The 16,365-nt window shown below is 44.3% G+C and overlaps 1 protein-coding gene across 1 annotated transcript in view; it reads left to right on the forward strand.

Annotated features, from left to right (window-relative positions):
- Window positions 1-10,263, forward strand: part of LOC132585241 (transmembrane and coiled-coil domain-containing protein 5B-like) — a 124,577-nt gene extending 114,314 nt beyond the window's left edge. The window contains exons 8-10 of the mRNA XM_060257046.1: window positions 861-925; window positions 5,271-5,346; window positions 10,153-10,263. Of these exons, the coding sequence (XP_060113029.1) occupies window positions 861-925; window positions 5,271-5,346; window positions 10,153-10,263 (252 nt within the window). The remainder of the gene's footprint in view (window positions 1-860; window positions 926-5,270; window positions 5,347-10,152) is intronic.
- The last annotated feature ends 6,102 nt before the right edge of the window (window positions 10,264-16,365 follow it).

A 16,365-nucleotide genomic window follows, 5' to 3' on the forward strand; every position in this document is an offset into this window, starting at 1 on the left:
ACACCCACAGCTACCATGTGACTTTCCACGTCCGGAGGCTTCAGAAGTTGGCTGCAACAAAAATGTCTCTTGGGCACTTCGCTGTTCCCTATGTGGAGATCGATTCTCATAGGGTATAATGGGGAATTGATCTGGAGGCATCAGGGACTGGGGGGGGGGGTTGAGGTAGAGCCACCACCTTTTCAGTATAGCATCTAGTGCCTCTCCCCAAAATACCCTCCAAGTTTCAAAAGGATTGGACCAGGGGGTCCAGTTCTATGAACACCCAAAGAAGGTGCCCCTATCTTTTATTATTTCCTAGGGAAGGAAGGCATTTAAAAAGGTGTGCTGTCCCTTTAAATGTGATGGCCAGAACTCCCTTGGAGTTCAGTTATGCTTGTCACACCCTTGCTCCTGGCTCACCCCCAATGTCTCCTGGCTCCACCCCCAAAGTCCCCAGATATTTCTTGAATTGGGCTTGGCAACCCTAGCCTGGCGGCATGCACTCTAAAGCATAGCCATAGTGCCACACAGCCACTGCACTTAGCTTGCTCTGGGGGCCATTTGCCTGAGCTAAGACAAAAAGGTGAGCCAGAGGCTAAGAAACCGTGAGCTAGCTCACACTAACAGCTTAAGAGGGAACACTGCTGGCCACCCTACCGGCAGTCCTACAAATGGTCAGTGCACGCCTTGTGTTGCCCCTCACCAAAGGAACACACAGTTGCTATTGTGGAGGATTGCTGGCTGAGTGCTTCAGGAAACGGTCAACATGTATATTAGAAAACTGCCCTAGGCCTCAGACTTTGTGAGCATCAGGGTGCGGCTGGGAGAAGAAGGAAGTCAGAGGGATTGATGGGGGACTTTCGATATTTTATTTTCAGGTTCTTGAGGACAGACAACAAGCCTGGAAGGATAAGTTGTCAGGCTTTGCAGAAAAGAAGCTTCAGTAAGACTTCTCTATAACCCTCAATCCTTTTTCTTTTTCTTTCTTTCTTAAAATGTTTACTGTTTATAAGAATCATAAATAACATTGTTTACAAGAATCATAAACTATTCAACAGAAAATAATGTTTAAATCAGTACATAAAGAAAAGTCCTCAATCATCTTACATCATTAATACAAAACAAAGTCTAGACAGGGGAGGGACGGTGGCTCAGTGGTAGAGCAGCTGACTGGTAAAAGCAGAAGGTTTCAGGTTCAATCCCTGGCATCTCCAACTAAAAAGGGTCCAGGCAAGTAGGCGTGAATAACCTCAGCTTGAGACCCTGGAGAGCCATGAATGGGACTGTGGCTCAGTGGCAGATCATCAGCTTGGTAAGCAGAAGGTCCCAGGTTCAGTCACCGGCATCTCCAACTAAAAAGGGGTCCAGGCAAGTAGGCGTGAAAAACCTCAGCTTGAGCCCCTGGAGAGCCATGAATGGGACTGTGGCTCAGTGGCAGATCATCAGCTTGGTAAGCAGAAGGTCCCAGGTTCAATCCCTGTCATCTCTAACTAAAAAGGGTCCAGGCAAGTAGGCGTGAAAAACCTCAGCTTGAGACCCTGGGGAGCCATTGCCAGTCTGAGTAGACAATACTGACTTTGCTGGGCCGAGGGTCTGATTCAGTATAAGGCAGCTTCATATGTTCATATTTCTTTAGTATCTTACATTTTGGGGAAGTAATATTGTTGATATAATCAACAAAATGAAACCATTTTCCAATGAACTTGTCAGCCATGTTAGGATTTCCAAAGAGCAACAATTGAGAGGCTCCCTTATCTCGGATGACAATGTCACATATTCTTATAGACGGAATTTTGACTAACTTCCAGTGTTTTGCCAATATCATTTTCCCTGATAAAAAGTAACAAAGACATTAGGTTCTGCCCTCCGCAGAGAAAAGTTTTGCTGTGGCCACTAGTTTAAAAGAATAGATTCAGGGATGCGGGGAATCGAACAACTAACAATACTACAGCAATCCTTTCTGTAGTCCAATGCTAACATGAGTCACATGAATCGTAATCATGGTGCTTTTGAGAAGAAGGAAGATGGCCAAGATTAGTCATGTAAATACTTTTAGGAAGAGAGCTGGGAATGGGGGCAAAAAAAATTCTGCAAGGGAATAAGGAAATGTATCATAACCTTGAACTGTGTTTCATGGGGCACTGTCATGGACTGATAAGTGAGTGAGGTCTGAGAGTGAAGATGTAGATCTTCACTGAATCATAGAGTTGGAAGGGACCTCCAGGGTCATCTAGACCAACCCCCTGCACTATGCAGGAAATTCATAAACACCTCCCCCTAAATTCACAGGATCCATATTGCTGTCAGATAGCCAACTAGCCTCTGTATAAAAACCTCCCAGGAAGGAGAGCCCACCACTTCCTGAGGAAGCTTGTTCCACTGAGGAACCGCTCTAATGGTCAGGAAGTTCTTCCTAATGTTGAGCTGGAAACACTTGATTTAATTTCAACCTGTTGGTTCTGGTCCTACCGTCTGGGGCCACAGAAAACAATTCCACACCATCCTCTATGTAACAGCCCTTCAAGTACTTGAAGATGGTGATCCTATCACCTGTCAGTCGCCTTCTCTCCAGGATAAACACGCCCAGCTCCTTCAACCTTTCTTCATAGGACTTGGTCTCCAGACCCTTCACCATCTTCGTCACCCTCCTCTGGACCCTCTCTAGGGCCTTAAAAAGTTGGCATAGATGTGCCCCATTTTTAACCTATGCCCTGCATGTCTCCTTCTGCACCAGAGAAGTATTTGGCTCATTTCAGAGTCCCATTATCTTTGTAGGAACACCGGAGTTACCCCCAAAACTATTCCCAAAATTCCTGTCTTTTACTTTCCAAATATTTAGCTATCTAGCTCTTGAAAGATCCTTACTCCCAGAGCAACCAGTATTTAACTGTATTCATTACAATAAGTGTGTGATAGCGCAATGGAAATCTCCATTTTTCCCCACACGATATGATTCATTACTACATAGGACAGTATGGTTGATTCGTTTTTTTCCATTGAGGAGTTCCTCATTGTCAGAAATGTTTGCCATTTGCTCCTCCAATGGTCTTCAGACCCCAGAGCTTTTTTTGTAGCAGGACCTGCTTTGAATAGTAGGCCACACACACCCTGATGTAGCCAATCCTTCAAGAGCTTACAAGGATCTTAGTACAGGGCCTACTGTAAGCTCTTGGAGGATTGGCTACATCAGGGGGGCGTGGCCTAATATGCAAAGGAGCTCCTGCTACAAAAAAAAGCCCTGACAGGCCCCAAAGGGAATTGCTTCTTAACCAACGCATAGAGGACCATGACTTGCCATCCTAAAGGCCATTCTTACTAGGAATGCTGGACAACCAAGCTAAAGAGTCCCAAGCGTTTCAGCACTTTCCCTATGAAGAAAGGTTGAAACGCTTGGGACTCTTTAGCTTGGAGAAACGTCGACTGCGGGGTGACATGATAGAGGTTTACAAGATAATGCATGGAATGGAGAAAGTAGAGAAAGAAGTACTTTTCTCCCTTTCTCACAATACAAGAACTCGTGGGCATTCGATGAAATTGCTGAGCAGACAGGTTAAGACGGATAAAAGGAAGTACTTCTTCACCCAAAGGGTGATTAACATGTGGAATTCACTGCCACAGGAGGTGGTGGCGGCCACAAGTATAGCCACCTTCAAGAGGGGTTTAGATAAAAATATGGAGCACAGGTCCATCAGTGGCTATTAGCCACAGTGTATGTGTGTATATAACATTTTTTGCCACTGTGTGACACAGAGTGTTGGACTTGATGGGCCGTTGGCCTGATCCAACATGGCTTCTCTTATGTGATACAGAGTGTCAGACTGAATGGGGCATTGGCCTGATCCAACATGGCTTCTCTTCTGTTCTTATGTGACACAGAGTGTTGGACTTGATGGGCCGTTGGCCTGATCCAACATGGCTTCTCTTATGTTCTTAACCATTCTATGCGTTAATGTATCCAATTACACAGCAGCACTCCAAGCAGAGCCTTTTTAATTCCATGATTTTATAAGCTGGAGGAAGTCACGTATATACTATCATATTGTTGGCCTCTATGTTCATTAATCTCGAAAACGCCTCTCCCTCTGGGTCTCAAATCAGAGTCAATACATTTGGATCGGCACTCCTTTCACAGTCCATTATTGAAACAGTGGGGAAATCCATTCCTTTTGCACAGGGCCCGGCCCTTCCATTAGGCAAACTAGGTAATTGCCTAGGGCGCCAGCCTTCTGGGGGCGCCAAATGGGGCACCCCCATGCGACTCGGTGATGTTATCAGTGCAGGGGGGGCGCAAGAAGTTAGCCTTGCCTAGGGTGCCAGACAGTCTAGGGCTGGCCCTTTGCCATCCTAAATTCTACATGGGATAACGACATAACAAAATACCCCTAGACCTGCCACATTGACTTGTAGGCTGTGCAGCAAGATTGAGAATGTGGCCCATTCGTGTGCGCGCTACATTCGGCTCTTCTTGGTGTCCAGGAACAAGACAGAAAATAGCTGTCATATTGGCCTGTCGGTGGGAAGCGGGTGATGATTCAACACTGCTATAATTTAATTTTTTGATTTATACCCCACCCTATTCCACAAGCGGGCTCTGGGCGGCTTACAACATTAAAAGCCTTACAGAAACACTGAACACACCACATTCGGACTGGATAATCTCGTAATTACAGAATTAACAGAAACCGTGATCCACATCATTGGCAACAAGTCGTAAACCACATATAAAAAAAGGTAAAGGTAGTCCCCCGTGCAAGTAGCAGTCGTTTTCGACTCTGGGGTGACGTCGCTTTCACAACATTTTCATGGCAGACTTTTTATGGGGTGGTTTGCATTGCCTTCCCCAGTCATCTACCAGCAAGCTGGGGACTCATTTTACCGACCACGGAAGGATGGAAGGCTGAGTCAACCTGGAGCTGCTACCCGAACCAGCTTTCGCTGGGATTGAACTCAGGTCGTGAGCAGAGGGCTCCGAATGCAGTACTGCAGCTTTACCACTCTGGACCATGGGGCTGGTAGTATTCAGCATAACATAAGCACTTGGATGGTAAAGTGGTAATAAGGTGCTGGGGGGAGTGATGAATTCAGGGGACACCCGCTGGATCCATCAAAAGCCTGGTGGAAGAGCTCCGCCTTACAGGCCCTGCAAAACTTAGATAGGTCCTGCAGGGCCCGGATCTCCAGTGGGAGAAGCGGTCCTGAAGATATGCAGGCCCCAGACTGTTTAATGCAGAGAATGACAGCTGTCAAATTATCCTGATAATCCAGCCCTCCTCTTACTCTTTCAAAAGACAGATCCAGTTCTCCAACAGCAACTTGAACATCAACCCGTGGAGCCTGATGAACGAAATAGTCAACGCTGAACTGGTCAGTAGCCGTGTGTCAATCATAGAAAAGAGATAGCTGTCTGTTCAGTCCTGATAGCACGAATCTGAATGTCAGGTCCAAAAAAGATTTTGATTTTATGATTTACCTAGAGAAGCGGGGAACTCGCAAGGTCTTGCAGGTTGCTTCACTTTATCCTGCAACACCTTCCCCACATTGTTTCCTCTTTCTGTCCTCCTGGCAGTCTCCATATCCTGCCCCCCTTTCCCTGCTTCCTTTCCTTTCCATTCATCAGCCAACCTTTGCTTTACCTCCCCCGATCATCATTATTTACTTCACATATACCCCATCTTTCTCCCCAGCGAGGAAGCCCAAGCAGCTTACATCCTTCTCCTCTCTTCCATTTGGTTCTCCAATGCCATGATGTCACTTCTGGCTGAACGACTGGAAGTGACATCACAATGTGACACTCCTGGACTTTCCCCAGTCTCTATATTAAATACCATTGAGATGGGGAGGTGGATTCCCAGAGCATCGGGAGCACCAAGAAGTCACTTCCAGCTGTCCAACTTGAGTTAATATCACAAGATTCACTCAGCCGTCCACCCCATTTTTCTCTCCTACTATTCCACAAACAGAGGGGAATAGGTTGCCCAACTGGTCAGGCAACCTAGTAGGCCTAGTTATTACGATGAGCCTAAGAACTCTGAAGAACTGCCCTTATTGAAAAAGCTTCAAAGAGAAGGGGCGGGAACACAGATAAACACTAGGTAATGGGTAGATATCCCAGAAAGACTGCTTTCATCATCAGTCTCAACCAAACACAACTGCTCCCAAAGAGTGCATTGTCTGTGTTCTCCAGAGATTGATAGGGAGGGTGCAGAGAGCGATCCTAAGCAGGTCTACTCTGAATTCTACGAAGGTCTATTCAATGGGGCTTACTCCCAGGAAAGTGCTATTAGGAATGCACTGGCAGTCTCAAAATAGGATTTGGCTTATCGGCCTGGTCCTTGCTCACGCCGTGAGTTGGTTTCAGTTCTGTGCTTGGGCCAGTGTTTCATTTCAGAAAACCTTTCTGTGGCCCAGCTGTGCCACGCAGGAAACACTTTGTCAATCAGTGTTCAAAATGATCACAGAGACTGCAACATCTTTTAAAAGCCTGGATTTAATTACTGCATCTTTTTAGGATGATGCCGATAGTCCTTGAATGCCCTTTCTTTAGTGAAGGAAGGGAGAGATGGATAACTTCGATGTTAGAGAAAGATGAGTTTACGAGCAGTGGTCAAATTTCTTTCTTCCTCTCTTCTGCAGGGTAAGGATCTGAATTTTACAAAGCCCTAGGCCTCTTCCCCCCCAGTAATTCAGCATTAAAAGTTTTTTTTAAAGACTTGTATAGTTAGGGTCGGCTTAGAAGGGAACATACAGATATTTTTTTTTAAATAGTGTGGATAGGCTTAAGGCTATAGCTAATAAATCCACACTACTGAAGGAAGGAAAAACAGAAAGTCTTGTATTAGGAAAGAAAGTTATTTCACTTGACTTTGAAGTGTCATATGGGCAACAGCCTTAAAATTATCTTTTGCTTTTTTGTAATTCCAAGCGTTAACTTTTTTTTTAACATTCTTGTTGCTGACAGGAAGAAGGAATGCAAAGGACAGCAACATCTTCCCAGTGGCAGAGATTGTGGTGGTATTTACTGAAGAACATGTTTCCTATTTGTTATTTTTCTTCCCTTTGAATAACCCATAAATGTATAATGATGCAGACATTTCCACACAAAAAACATCTGAGTTTAACACTGCAGTCCTACAGAGAATTAGACACTTCCAGGGGTGGAATTCTAGCAGGAGCTCCTTTGCATATTAGGCCACACACCCCTGATGTAGCCAATCCTCCAAGAGGTTACAAAAAAGAGCGCTGTAAACTCATGGAGGATTGGCTACATCAGGGGATGTGGCCTAATGTGCAAAGGAGCTCCTGCTAGAATTCCACCCCTGGACACTTCTAACTCCACTGAACTCAATGGGCTTAGAAAGTAACTTTGCTTGGGACTCCACCACATTCATGGGCATTCATGAAATCAAATTAATGTTAAGTGTGTTTCCATGCTCTATGGGGAGACTAGCTGAAGTTTCCCCTTGGACTTCCAGCTGTCCTTTGGCATGAGTTTCAGCTAGGGATGACTCCTAATTCCATGAACAGCCAAAGTTCCAGGATGGATTTGAAATTTTCCTGATTTTAGCGATGTTGAGGGTTACCACAGGAGGTGGTGATGGCTGCCAGCATAGACAGCTTCAAGAGGGATTGGATAAGCATATGGAGCAGAGGTCCATCAGTGGCTATTAGCCACAGCATATTGATGGAAGTCTCTGACCAGGGCAGTGATGCTCTGTATTCTTGGTGCTTCGGAGGGGCAACAGTGGGAGAGCTTCTAGTGTCCTGGTCTCATTGGTGGACCTCCTCATGGCACCTGCCACTGTGTGACAAAGAGTGTTGGACTGGATGAGCCATTGGTCTGATCCAACATGGCTTCTCTTATGTTCTTACCAAAATATTGTGAGATTATGTTACAGATTTGGACTATGGGGCATCATTCATACCCCAATACTTCCAGGACAGGCATGGCATATTCTACACACATTGTTATATGGTCTACACAACAACAGTGAAGTCTCAGGAACCCAATGGATTCCACTGAGTTTGGTGATGGAATCAGTTGACAAAATCCAAGATAGATCATGTTCCTAAAGCTCAGTGGAACCCAGAAGAAATAATCCTGTTCTACCGAACTACTTCCTGAGTGAAACCCAGTAGTTCTAATTTTAACTCCACAATTCTAAAGACCTTGGCACCACAAGAAGGGAATTCTCTACTAAACAATATCCAGCAACTGGAATACAATGAAAACTGGTAATGTAGGAAGTATAAGAAATGTGAGGGAAAAGTAGAAACAAAGGAAGTTTAAAGAAGAAGTAAGAGGCGTTAGATTTGTTGGGGATTACGTGACTTTTTAAAGACAGCATGAACATTGCTAAACAATGGACATTTATAGATATGTATTCAAGAACTAACAAACTACAACTTTTCCAGTGGAATGAAGTGGCAAGCCAAGACAGTTAATTACCACTTGGCCTTGCTTTACACTTGTCTTGAATTTATAATGAAATATATAATGAATGTGATCCACCTTGAGCCCGTCAGGGAAAGGGCGGAATATAAGTGAACCAAATAAATAAATTTATGCATACTGATTTTTAAAATTGTGGATGCATTAATAGCATGTACAAATAAAGTCACATATCTTTACTACTTGAACCTGAAGAGGAGCATAGGCCCAAACTGAGCCAGGTGCCTGGTTTTTCAAGAACTTCCTGCATGTTGGGTCCATTCAAGATACCTGTAAAATGAAGGGAACATGGCCTGTCTTGTGGAGATTATATGTAAGCAGCTATGTGACTGGGCACAGAGGACACAATTGTGGATGACCCGAGAAGCATGTAATTATTTCTCATCTTTTATTCTCATGATAACTCCCCAGGAACATAGGTTAGGGCTAAAGAGAGGATGTTTTCCCCAGGCTGGTAATTGGGCTTACATTTGCAAATGGTTCCCCAGAATTAAAATTCTACAGCAGAGGTTCCCAACCCTGGGCCATGGACCGGTACCAGTCCATGACCTGTTAGCAACCGGTCCGAGAGTTGTATAATTATTATATATTACAATGCAACAACAACGACATTAGATTTATATCCTGCCAGCCACTCTGAATTTCTGAGTCTCAGAGTGGCTCACAATCTTCTTTCCCTTTCTCCCCCACAACAGACACCTTGTGAGTTGGGTGGGGCTGAGAGAGCTCTCACAGAAGCTGCCCTTTCGAAGACAACTCTGAAAAAGCTATGGCTGACCCAAGGCCATTCCAGCAGCTGCAAGAGGAGGAGTGGGAAATCAAACCCGGTTCTCCCAGATAAGAGTCTGCACTTAACCACCACACCAAACTAATAGAAATAAAGTGCACAATTGTATCATCCCAAAACCATCGCCCGCCCCCCCAGTCCGTGGAAAAATTGTCTTCCACAAAACTGGTCCCCGGTGCCAAAAAGATTGGGGACTACAAAGAGGATTCACTGCCTTGTGCACCTGAAGTTGTTTTGACACCTGATGCTTAAATAGCATCTTTGGCAGTTTCCTCCTCTGTGCTCTCATTAGTTTGAATGTATATTCTTTCCCAAAACTCGCTCTCTTACACTAGCAATAACTAAGGTAGCCATTTCTCAGGTTGGGAAGTTGCTGTAACATTTGTGGGTGGAGCCTAGGAAGGGGAGGGATCTCCAAAAGGCCCTTGAGTCCGCCCTCTAAAGCAGCCATTTTTTTTTCCAGGGGAGAATTGATCCAGAGATCACTTGTAATTCTGGGAGATATCCAGGTTTGCAAGCCTAGCGATAATGTATTAATCAAAACCAAAATGCCTAACAAATCGGATTGTTCTCAAGTTGAGCTCTTCATTGCTGTGTGCTCTTGAAATCACCTTTGTAACAACAATGCATGCACAGTAGTCGGATCTTCACACCAAGGGTGGAATTCCAGCAGGAGTGTCTTTGCATATTAGACCACACAGCCCTGATGTACCCAATCCTCCAAGAGTTTACAAAAAAAAAGCCTTGTAAGCTCTTGGAGGATTGGCTACATCATGGGGGTGTGGCCTAATATGCAAAGGAGCTTTTGCTAGAATTCCAATCCTGCTTCACACCAACTGTTTCTTCTGATGTTGTCGGTTAGACCCATGAGGAGAGCGGGTCCACTCTGCTTTCTGTTTATGTAACGCAGACGCCTCTTTTCCTTCTTCCGTAGGGTGAAGAGATCCTGGCTATTTGTGTGGTGGCTTACTGGCGTCCTCCTAGCCGTTCTGCTGGCTTCTCTGCTAATTTTCCTCCTCCTCCTCAATTTTGCCATCTCCGATGAAACTGTGACAGAGATGTATCACCAACCTGTGCAGTTCTTGGGCTACACCATCAGGCTACAGATGCAGCCCCACTTTGATGGTGCCTTACCAGTGTGAATAAAAGAAGAGCCTGCGGTTATTATTGACGAGAATATGGATAAAGGTCATGGCCTACCTATTAAGGGTGTCCAGTGTTTAATAATAATTCAGTCCACAATCTGATAGACGCCGCGTCAACATTTGCACATTTGCAGGGCTGGTGCTAGGCTTTTTGGTGCCCTGGGTGAGGCTACCTACTTGTGCCCCCCCCCACCCCAGCCTGGGCTCACGGTGGAGTTACTCCATTTTAAAACTCCTCTTGCAAATCCAGATTCCTCCACCGCCACCCTCGACTTCTAATATACCCCTCCCTATCCCAAGATTTAGTTTTTTACATTGGATTGTGATCGCCTTCAATTCAGATTGGCCATTCAGTGGTTTTGAAAAGCTACACACTGGGTTGCCAACCTCCAGGTGGAAGCAGCAGCAACTACCGTGATGAAACAACTCCCACCTAACATACATTATAAATACCTTATATTTACTAATACAAATACTTACAGCAGACTATTAATAAATCAACTCAGTTCATAAAGTACCTACTTTAGCAGGAGCTCCTTTGCATATTAGGCCACACCTCCCTGATGTAGCCAAGAGATTGCAAAAAAGAGCCCTGTAAGCTCTTGGAGGATCGGCTACCTCAGGGGTGTGTGGCCTAATATGCAAAGGAGCTCCTGCTAGAATTCCACCCCTGCATACAACCGTTCATAAAAATGGAATACGTGCTATTTCCCAGTTCATAAGGTAAGAATTTCAACCCCACAGTTCATGAAACCCAGTCCAAACGTTGACAAATGCTTGTAAATGGAAGGTGCTTGTAGTGCTCATTTATCTTTCATACAAGCACCCATTCTTCGGAGATAATGATCTTCAAAGATTGTATGAGAGAGAATGAGAAATATTGGTGCATAAGGAACTTTGGATTGCTGGGATTCTTCTCAAACTCTCCTTGAAAAAGAGTCCCTCGAAACGGAGTGTTACTGAGGCTGGCGTCCCCATGGGAGGAGACAGGAGAAGCCCTTTACTTATTTTGCATTAATTATAAGGTTTATTTATTTATTTAACTATGAACTGGTTTATTTGGGTAATCAGAATAATAACAATTGGCAGTTATTTTAAACTTCCTTCATTCTAGGTATTGGCATGAGTGATAGCATTTCATTATTACTAAAACATATAGTTCCAATGGTTATAACTACTGAAGTGTTCCTTAAAAATTGGTTTAATATAATATTTTTAATATAATAATATTATATGGCAGATATATGACATATTCCAATGTATATCACTTTTAAATGGTTTTTACTTAGTGGAAGATAGGAATCTATTGATTTTGCTTCATAGTTTGGTGCTTGGAATACCACATAGCAGTTAATGAACACAGCAGGTTGTTTGTTTGATGCAGCTGCTCAACTTACAATTATATTTAAATTTTTCGAAAGGGGAGGGGGAAAAGGGCACTAAGTTAGAATCTGTTTGCCTCCAAAGAGTATTACATTTTGATTTTGAAGTTGGATATTCTTCCAAATTGAGTAGTGTAGGTGGATTAGTACTTAGGTGGGGTGGGTTTTGTTTTTATAGAAGGGGTAATAAGTTTAATTTTTAACTTTTATTTCTTTATTTTCATATTGCTATACGAATTTTTTTGAACCCACAATAACTTTGGTTTGGTCATGGAATGTCCGAGGATTAAATAATCCTATAAAGAAAAGAAGGGTTACAAACCAGGTGTTAAAATCCAAACCATGTAGTTTACTTTTACAAGAAACACAACATAGGGATGAAACTATTCCTTTATTGAAAACTAAAAGGTATAATAAACAGTTCTCTTCAACAGGAAGTTCAAAGGCTAGAGATACAGCAATCTTATTGGCCAAGTCAATAAAATTTGATTTGATTGCAGAACTAAAAGATGTTAATGGTAGATATATTTTTATTAAAGGCAAACTTGATGACTCCTTAGCAATGATTGGTTCCATTTATGCTCTCAATTAAAATCAGCTTCAATTTATGAGAGACACTATGGAATTGATGTGTCAGTTTCAGGAAGGTGAAACATTGATTGGAGGGGATTTTAACTTACCACTAAATACATATTCGGAGAAATCACATTACAATGCGTTGAATCAGATCCTATCACGTAATACAGAATTTTTAAAATATATTTTTGCCAAATTTGGATTCCATGACATTTGGAGAAATTATCCCACAGAATGTGATTATACTTTTTATTCACAATACAAGTCTTATTCAAGGGTAGATTACCTATTTTCCCCATCTGATTTACATTCTAATTGTCAGAAGTCTGCATTAGAGATTAGATTGTGGTCAGATTACTCTCCAGTATCTTGTATTTTATCTAATACAGACAATAAAAAATAGTACACTAAATGGATTCTTAATAAGTCAATTTTACTTAGAGAAGACATTAGGGAAAAGATATCACAAAATGCAAAATTGTATTTTGAGGAGAACAGTATTGCTGATACATCAGCGCAGAATACTTAGGACGCAATGAAGGCAACCATTAGGGGCTAGATAATTGCGATCTCATCAGCCCTAAAAAAAGGAATTTAAAATGACTTAGTTGCAAAATTCAATTTATCAGCTGGAAAGTCTTCATAAAAAGCCAGGTAGCAAAAAGGTATATAAGAAGTTTATAAACTTTATAAACTTGATAGACGTTTACAAGATTATGCATGGGATGGAGAAGGTGGAGAAAGAAGTATTTTCTCCCTTTCTCACAATACAAGAACTCGTGGGCATTCAATGAAATTGCTGAGCAGTCGGGTTAGAATGGATAAAAGTAGGTACTTCACCCAAAGGGTGATTAACGTGGAATTCACTGCCACAGGAGGTGGTGGCGGCTACAAGCATAGCCAGCTTCAAGAGGGGGTTAGATAAAAATATGGAGCAAAGGTCCATCAGTGGCTATTAGCCACAGTGTGTGTGTGTGTGTGTGTGTGTGTGTATATATATATATATATATATATATATATATATATATATATATATATATATATATATATATATATATATATATATATATATATATATATATATAAATTTTTGACCACTGTGTGATACAGAGTGTTGGACTGGATGGGCCATTGGCCTGATCCAACATGGCTTCTCTTATGTTCTTAAGCATAGCCAGCTTCAAGAAGGGGTTAGATAAAAATATGGAGCAAAGGTCCATCAGGTCCATCAAAGGTCGAAGCACCTCCAGCCCAGCTTGATGATGGAGACGCAGTAAAGAATGAGAAGGCGTTGGCTAACATCGTACTTAGTGTGGGAGACAACCAGCTGGTTCATGTGTCTGGACCACTGCAAAGGCGGCTTGGGACAGTTTAAAAGCAGTCTATGTACAAAGTATTGCCGGCTCCCTGATTGTTATTACTTGTCAGCTATACAGGACGGTAATGAAGTCAGCAGAGTCTGTCAGGGCACACTTAAATGCCCTGGCGGAATGTTGCCAACAGCTAGAGCAGAGGGGGAAGACTGTGCCAGAGGAAGACAGAGTATACATAATTCTCAGCTCGCTGTCTGCTGAATTCAACATGCTCATTACTTCACTTGAGACAGCTGAAGCAAGCAAACTGACCTTGGCATACGTCACCAGTCGACTTCTTGAGAAGAGGCTACAAGAATCGAGTTACACTCAGGCTTGACAGTGATCCAGACTGGGGGAGAAGGCGAAAGCCAGCACCAGCATGTCCCTTGACGACGCCAGGAATCAGTGGGGAGAGGCGTCGGAGGTTGCTCTAAAGGTGCGGAAATGTTGTAGCGGCTCAACGACACATCTCAAGCATGCCTGTCCTGAGTGGAGGAACAGATGGAGACAAGGAGGGAAGTCTAAGAGTTCAACAGATTGCTCCAAGGCTTCGCTGGTGGTGAAAGATGCTACTGCTACTCCAGGAATATGGATCTTAGACTCGGGGGCATTACAGAATTTCTGCAGAGATGAACATTTGCTCCACGACAAAAAAGCCTTCCTATCTTCAGCATGAAGACTATGATCAAATGTTCGCTCTGACTGTAAAAGCAGACACTTTAAAAGCAGTGTTGTGTGAAGCAGGGCAAGACAAGATGCAGGTGCATCATTTTGATTTTACCACTGCTTACTTAAATGCACATCTGGAGAAAGAGCTGTATATGGAACAGATACCAGGCTTTGAGAAATCGAACAAAACTTTGGTACTGAAGCTCAACAAAGCATTATATTGCTTAAAACAAAGTGCCAGGGAATGGAACCAGTGCTTGAGTAAGGCAGACGGCCCAGCCTGTGGTGGTGGCGGTGACACCGGCGTTGGACGAAAGTAGGTCGGCAATTCCCCCTCGGCATACAGAATGGCCATGGGGGGTTTGGGGCCCAAGGGCGGTACAGCATCCAGGGGAGTCAGGTCAGACGTCCACGCCTGGGGAAGGCGGGCAGTGGCCGCCCCCGGCCCAACCAGGACCATCTTGGGCGTCGGGTAGTTTACCGATGGGTCGACCTCAATGCATGCAGACGGGGTGGGGGCAGGTGTCCCCAGCCATGGGAGGGGCGGTGGCAGCCCATGGGTCTGCAACAGCTGCGGCTACGGCGGGAGTCCTCCCTTGGGGCAGCCAAATGTCAGTGGCCCACCCCTTTGGTTGGTCTACTGTGACTTGTTACCCTTGGGGTTATCCACATAACCCATATGGGTCCGTTCCCTTGTTGTCAATGCCATTTGGAGACCTAGCGATGCCCCTGGAGGACCACCTCACTCCCGCTACCAGGGAGAAGATCCTTAGGGGGGAATATGTGGACATCTTCAGCCTCCTGTATAGAGAGCTTGAAAAGAAGAGTAAGGAGGAATTAGACGAAAAGGAGAAGAAGAAGCTGAGGTGGCGGAGGGTTGATAGAACCTGGGCCAACTGGCTTCCAGGTTTTCTTATATATGCAGGGGTTATCGCAAGGGCGCAGCCAAATAGGGCTGCGCCCTTGTTTCAATACTGTGACATAATATACAGGTCCTACACTGACTTTGCAGGTGCGGCCTGGTTACAGTACGATGAGACTTTCTGCATGAGGGCAGCTATTAACCCTTTGTTGCCGTGGGATCAGATTAACCAACAGTTGTAGTTACAACTGATGGCCCCGGCTAAGCCCAATCTGGGGGACAGGGCAGATAGCGGGCATTTGGTACATAGGCAGACAGGTATCCCAACAGCCCGCTCCACAGCGGGTCAGCCGGTTCAACCCCGGCTGTTATGTTGGGAATTTACCTCACAAGGAGTATGTTCTAGGAAGTCATCCAAATTCAGGCATGAGTGCCCGCTATGCGGTGGCCCCCACACCTTTTCAGCATGCAGTAAAGCAAAGCCGAAAGGTGGGCTCAAGAGCCCCGGAGGTGGCGGTAGTTCACAACCTATGGGTAAAGGGTCCCAGCCCCATTCGGCTGAAGGTCCTTGAGCGGTTGCTCCAGAATTACCCTAGGGTCGCTGACGGAGTTTATTTGTTGGAGGGATTCACGTTTGGTTTTCGGATCCCATATATGGGGCCCAGGGCCCCATCCAGGGCATCCAACTTGCGTTCCATTTTGGGCATGGAGCAAGTGGTTGGGGGGGGGGGATGGTACGCATGCGCTGAGGAAGCCGGCTGTTTGCTCATTCTCCCCTTCGGATTGGAATTTTAAATAGCTCAAAAGAATGTAAATAGCCTTTTGGCAAGACTAATTGAAGAAGGAGCTTACTTACGAAGGTCTGAAGAATGTAATAATTCCTTTCTGGGGTCCCAGAGGGTAAGATAACAACTCTTACTATCAAATTAAGGAGGCAACGCCCAGGCTAATTACTCAGCGGTTGCGTGTAGCTCCAGAAAAATAAGAAACTATGGCTAAATCCATTAAGGAGTTATCAGAGCAGATGGCTGCTTTCCAGGCTTTAATAATGTCGTCCCAGGACTAGATAAGATCTGAAATTAAGTCAGTGAGAGAGGCAGTTTCAGAACTGGCAGCTGAACTCAAAGACACACGGAGCATTGCTGTTTCGGCTAACGA

The sequence above is a fragment of the Heteronotia binoei genome, chromosome 16 (assembly GCF_032191835.1).
Source record: "Heteronotia binoei isolate CCM8104 ecotype False Entrance Well chromosome 16, APGP_CSIRO_Hbin_v1, whole genome shotgun sequence".
Classification (NCBI taxonomy): Eukaryota; Metazoa; Chordata; class Lepidosauria; order Squamata; family Gekkonidae; genus Heteronotia; species Heteronotia binoei.